At 38.8% G+C, this 6,082-nt stretch overlaps 1 protein-coding gene across 1 annotated transcript; it reads left to right on the forward strand.

Moving 5' to 3' along the window:
- Positions 1-2,953: 2,953 nt before the first annotated feature.
- On the forward strand, positions 2,954-5,132 carry LOC104607217 (putative pectinesterase/pectinesterase inhibitor 13). Its single transcript, XM_010272791.2, has 2 exons — positions 2,954-4,082; positions 4,224-5,132. The coding sequence occupies exons 1-2, from the start codon at positions 3,092-3,094 to the stop codon at positions 4,922-4,924; spliced, it is 1,692 nt and encodes a 563-aa protein (XP_010271093.1). The 5' UTR covers positions 2,954-3,091; the 3' UTR covers positions 4,925-5,132.
- Positions 5,133-6,082: the final 950 nt, after the last annotated feature.

The following is a 6,082-nucleotide window of genomic DNA, read 5'->3' on the forward strand; positions in this document are numbered from 1 at the left end:
AAATTCAAACCCACACAATTAGGCTTATCAATGGGTCCGTCTGGGTTGAGACATGGTAGAACTGGAAATCGAAAATATCAATGTCCTAAAACTGAATCAGACCCTTTTAGACTCATAACCAAATCGATCATTTTTTGAGACAATTAGGGTCTAACACAATTGACCCGATTATAATAAATATGCTGAAAATATTATATATATACTAGGGGTGGCAATTTTTCAACCAACCCGCTGAACCCACCCAACCCACTCGGTATCTAACCCACCCAACCTGTTCATTTACTTGGCGGGTTGGAAATGGGTTGATCACTCATTGGGTCAATTTAAATGGGTTGGCTTGGCTTAGGTTGTGGATAACCATTGGGTTAACCACTAAAGATATAAGTATTAATTCCTTAGTTTTTTTTTAATTTTTTTCATTTGAATGAAATAATTTATAATTAATGCATTAATTATTGATTAAAATTAGTTTTGCCTCAAATCAACACACTTCACCCTAATCGACATAAATCCAAATCAACTTGATCCATGTCCGGACCAACTCAACTTGGTCTAAATATGAACAAACCCGATCACCTCAGTTTGGTTTGCTTGGGCCGGTCGGACACATCTGAACCCGACCTGACCCATGGTGGACCAATGCGGGTCGACCCAAACCCAATATGGGACCGATAGGTGGTTCAGTCCCAGGCCCGGTCTGACCCGACTCAAAATTCGTCTCAATTTGCTTTGCTCGGGTTGGATAGTCCGGACTGGCTCGTATTTGTGCAACCCACTCGAATTCGGTTCGATCCAATTTACTTCTCTCGATCCGCTTTGGGCCAATCAGTTCGGCCCAAACCCGTGCACAAACCTAATATGGGTCGGTCCAAGTCAATCCATCATTGACTGAATTGGTCCAATCGTACTGATCCGGATCTAAACGATTCAACAACTCTTGATGTGATTAGCTCGAAGACAATCCAATTAGATAGTTCAAGTTGGTCTGACCGGTGTGAACCTAAGTGGCCCGGTCAAACCCGAGCATAGTTAAATGGCTTTGCCGCTTGTGTAAAAATAACATGCATGTAACGTGATTCAAACATTCACAACTTGTGTAAATAACAACTACTATTACCACCAAGCTATGACCAACTTATTTGTTAAGGAGTTATTTTTTGTTTTAAATACATAAACACAAGATTAATGGGTTTGAGTGGGTTGGATTGGGTTAAAGTGGGTTTGGATTGAACCCAACCCATTTAATTTCATATAACTGGGTCATTAATGGGTTGGCGGGTTAGATGGGTTGGGTTGAAGCTCAACCCAAACCAAACCCAACCTAACCCGCCCAATTGCCACCACTAATATATATTAGTAATTAATAAGCACGTGCATTTGCACGTGGAAATTTTAAATTACAAACATAGTTATTATTATTATTAAATTTTTGTAATCCATTTCCCAAATGTTTTGACAAAATTCTATACTTTTTCATTTTGTGTGTTCTATCTTTTTTTAAATATTTATTATCCCATTTTGCTTTCTAGTCACTTTTTAAATTATATATTTCATCTATATTATATAAATAATTACTTATCATCATACTTGATTTTTGTTTGGCATAATATATATATATATATAAATAATTACTTATTTTTGTTTAATATAATGAATATACAATATTAGAGATATGCCAAATTATTTTTTTGTATTATATATTTTATTTATTTTATTATTTAATTATGGCATTATTTATTATCCCATTTGACCCCAAATTGTTGAATACTTGAATTATTTACCCACCACTAGGAGGGAGGAAAATAGTTTTGTTTCCAAATTACTTTTCAAAATATTTATTTTTACACTATTAAAATTAATATTATAAATTAAATTAGTAGAATTTAATGATAAGAAAAATATATCTTAAATATAGGATTTAATGAGAGAATATATACCTTAGATATGAGATTTAATTAGAGAGAATAGGAAAATAATTTATTTCCAATTGGTTTTAAATTTTACATTTCATTTCCATCATTAATAAAAATATTTATTACTTTTCATACTTATTATTGTTTAATATGCCGGACATATGATGTTAAAAATGTTTCCTTTTTTTTTGCATTTTATCTAATATTGAACTTTATTATTTAATTGTGACAACATGGATTGACCCATTTGACCCAAAATGGTTTAATTTCTTACCACCACCTACATGAAAACACTATTTTTTCTAGATAGATTTTAAAAGTATAAGTTATACTTTTAAATGTTGGATTTAATGAGAAGAAATTGAATGCATTGAATATCTTAAAATTACCTATTTTCAATTCATTTAATATCAATAAAAAATTACCTTATTTGTCTTATTTTTTATCGATAAATGTAAATATAAAGGGATGAATTTTGTCGTTAGAAAATTTCAAAAATATTCTTAAGGTTATTCATCCTTTTTATATACACATAATTTGGATTTGGTCTAAATCGATTTGGAATTGGGTAGAACCGTTTCCAAACCAATATTTATCCATACTAACTATAAAAGAGCGAATGCCCCTTTGGCATAAAGTATGTCTCACTTAAAAACCTGTCCACTTTCAGAACTGACCAATTATAAGTATTCAGAAACATGAATTATAAATAATTTTGTCTCAGATATATTGCCACATGCACTATGTTTAGTAGTAAATATAAAACCAAAACTGACCCAATTCATTCGAGAACATCGGGTCAGATCCTATCCATTGACAGACCAGAATATCCATCCGCATCGATCGAAATAGTGATTAATTACGGTTTACGACGAGTTCTTGTTGGAGAACCGTTAGGAGAATTGGGGATGGACTTGAATTTAGCGCCCATCATTTCATTTGGGGAATGGGGATGGAATGGTTAGTAGTAGTAGACTAGTAGTTGCTCTAAATATGGAACAGCCTTGTCCTATAAATGCCTCCACCCACGTCCCTCTATCTCCTTCATCCTTTGAGCTTGAGGTAGCAGAGGATCATCCTCTCTCTCTCTCTCTCTTCATTTCTAATAATCTCTCTCAATCCCCGCCCCGCCTCTTCTGGTGCGGAAGAGGATTGGGGAGAGAGAGAGAGAGAAATTAATGGCCAAGGCGGCTGTTGCCGGTATTTCTGTCATCATCGTCGTCGGTGTTGTCATTGGTGCCGTTATTGGTATAAGCCGCATTGGTCAGCCCAACGATGACACCGGTTCTGAGGGCAACGGTAGCCTGTCGCCCAAGATGAAATTCGTTAACTCCCTCTGCGACTCTACCAGTTATAAGGATAACTGTCTTAATAGCCTTAGCCCGGTCGCCAACAATGCAAGCGCAGAGCCAAATGACTACCTCAGGGCCGCCATTAAGGCCACAACCATAGAGGTGAAGAAGGCCTTAGAAATGTCTGGCGTAATTGGGATGGCCACAACCAGCTCTTACGATCGTATGAGCATCGAGGATTGTCAGGACTTGTTGCAATTCGCCGTTGATGAGCTGGATGCTTCATTCTCAATGGTGGGTAATCCTGAAATGCACCCCGTCGATGACCGTGTTGCTGAGCTCAAGAACTGGTTGAGCGCTGTTGTCTCGTACCAAGAGACATGCCTGGATGGAATAGAGAACCCGGAGTTGAAGACTGCAATGAATAATGGGCTCCTCAATGCCACCCAGCTCACGAGCAATGCCCTCGCCATCGTCTCCGAGGTCGCTAAGATACTCAAAGCCCTCGATGTCCATTTGGACGGCACGAAAACCAACCGGCGACTTCTCAACGTGAATGGGTACCCCACTTGGTTTTCATCGGCGGACCGGAAGCTTCTGGCGTCGCAGGATAATGGAAGGCTGACGCCTAATGCAGTGGTGGCCAAGGATGGTAGTGGCCAGTTCAAGACCATAGCCGCAGCCCTTGCTGCATACCCAAAGAAAAACAATGGAAGGTACGTTATCTACGTGAAAGCCGGTGTCTACGAAGAATACATCACTGTCACCAAGGAACAGGTTAACGTTTTCATGTATGGAGATGGACCAACGAAGACGATCATCACTGGTAGAAAGAACAATCGTCAAGGCGTCCCCACCTTCCAGACTGCCTCCTTCAGTAAGTTGGATTAATGAATATATATATTGATTTCATCGATCCATCTCATCATGCGTACATCGATCTGATCAGATAACTCTTTAATTCCGGCGGTTCCCATGGAGCATTAATTAACTTAACTAATTTCATATCATATTGTAGCTGCTATTGGAAAAGGATTCATCGCCAAGTCGATTGGATTCCAGAACACAGCCGGTCCCGAAGGGCACCAAGCCGTGGCACTTCGCGTCCAGTCTGATATGTCGGCCTTTTTCAACTGTAGGATGGACGGGTACCAAGACACGCTGTATGTTCAGACACATCGTCAGTTCTACAGAAACTGTGTCATTACCGGCACCATCGACTTCATATTCGGCGACTCGTCGACGGTGATCCAAAACTCTCTGATTATAGTCAGGAAACCCATGGACAACCAGCAAAACACGGTGACTGCTCACGGGAGGAAGGATAAGGGTGAACGCACTGGTCTGGTCATCCAAAATTGCCGGATTGTGCCTGAGGAGAAGCTCTTCCCACAGAGGTTCAAGATCCGCTCATACTTGGGGCGCCCATGGAAGGAATACTCGAGGACGGTGATCATGGAATCCACCATTGGTGATTTAATCCAACCTGAAGGGTGGATGCCATGGTCAGGAGATTTTGCACTCGACACATTGTTCTACGCTGAGTATGGGAACCGGGGACCTGGTGCAGCCACAGGCAAGAGGGTCAACTGGAAGGGTTTCAAGGTCATTACCAACAAAAGGGAGGCTCTTCAGTTTACAGCTGGTCCTTTCCTTGAAGGAGATAAATGGTTGCCAGGCACTACAACACCTTTCGACCTTGGCTTGACCCAAAACTAAATTAATTAAGACGACTACAACATGTCTACATAGAGAGAGAGAGAGAGAAGAGAGAGTCAAGACACACACACACAATAACATGAAAATCCAGTTGCAATTTGGTTCCATAAATTGAATTTCTTGGAGAGAATGATGTAACATGATTTATGTTCGAGTTCAACCACTACAACTATTATTTCCAATTTAATTAATATTTGCTGCAATTAAATTGGCTTACGTTAGATCGTATAGATTCCATTTTATGTAGCCAAATAGAGGTAAATCGACCATACATCCTTTTGCTTTTAGGATATAATATATATATATATATATATATATATATATTGAGATTTCATAGAATGCACGATATATTTTGATTTGATAAAGGTAAAAAAATGTATACAAATTAATTAATTTGGGTGCATTTGGAAACGGTGCAAATAAGTGTGAATGCAAATATGTAGTGTAAAATGGTTCATATAAATTGTAAAATTGGGTTAGTTTTGCACCAATAAATTTACCTTCTTACCAAAGAGACTTTTAGCTATAATGGATGCAAATATGAATTCCAATAAAGCATATGTTTTTTTTATCAAAAGCTAACTTGAATGCAAATTTACTTCTTTTTTATTGATGTATTTTTATATCTTATTATCAATGTAAATATGCATTGGTCTGTCATTTGTTAATGCATAGATGTAGTGTTGCCAAATATAGTTAAAAGTGAACCAGAGTGCAAATTTACCCGAATCGAGATTTACACTCCATTTGCATCGTTTCCAAATGCAGCCTTTGTAATTGTACAAGTTCCCTACCTTTTTCTACCTTTCCCTTTAAACCAAAGGCAGACTTTGGGTACAAAGAAAACAACACTAGTCTAACAAAAATGGAAATTGTTCGGGCCATGGCTGAGCTGGTCCTAATAGACATGTGGCCGCCCAGTCAGCCCAGCCACGTCGGCATAGCTCGGCCAGCTCCGCAGCATACATGGCCTCTACGACCTGGGTCGGGCTACGCTATTACTATGACACCCCATCTTATCCTCTCAACCACGTCAGTTGCATGTCATGCGAATGAGCATAACTACAAATAAGGAGGAGTAAGGAAGACAACTCCGTCGGGGAATAGGACTCTATCCCAAATACCTCGGTGGCCAACCTCATCCCAACAACCCTGGAA

The sequence above is a fragment of the Nelumbo nucifera genome, chromosome 3 (assembly GCF_055504915.1).
Source record: "Nelumbo nucifera cultivar China Antique chromosome 3, China Antique-T2T, whole genome shotgun sequence".
Classification (NCBI taxonomy): Eukaryota; Viridiplantae; Streptophyta; class Magnoliopsida; order Proteales; family Nelumbonaceae; genus Nelumbo; species Nelumbo nucifera.

Bases quoted from the DNA above. Each gene is read 5' to 3' on its own strand.
- LOC104607217 (XM_010272791.2), top strand. From the start codon at position 3,092: ATGGCCAAGGCGGCTGTTGCCGGTATTTCTGTCATCATCGTCGTCGGT. The intron at 4,083-4,223 runs GTAAGTTGGATT...ATCATATTGTAG, and splicing joins CTTCCAGACTGCCTCCTTCA to CTGCTATTGGAAAAGGATTC.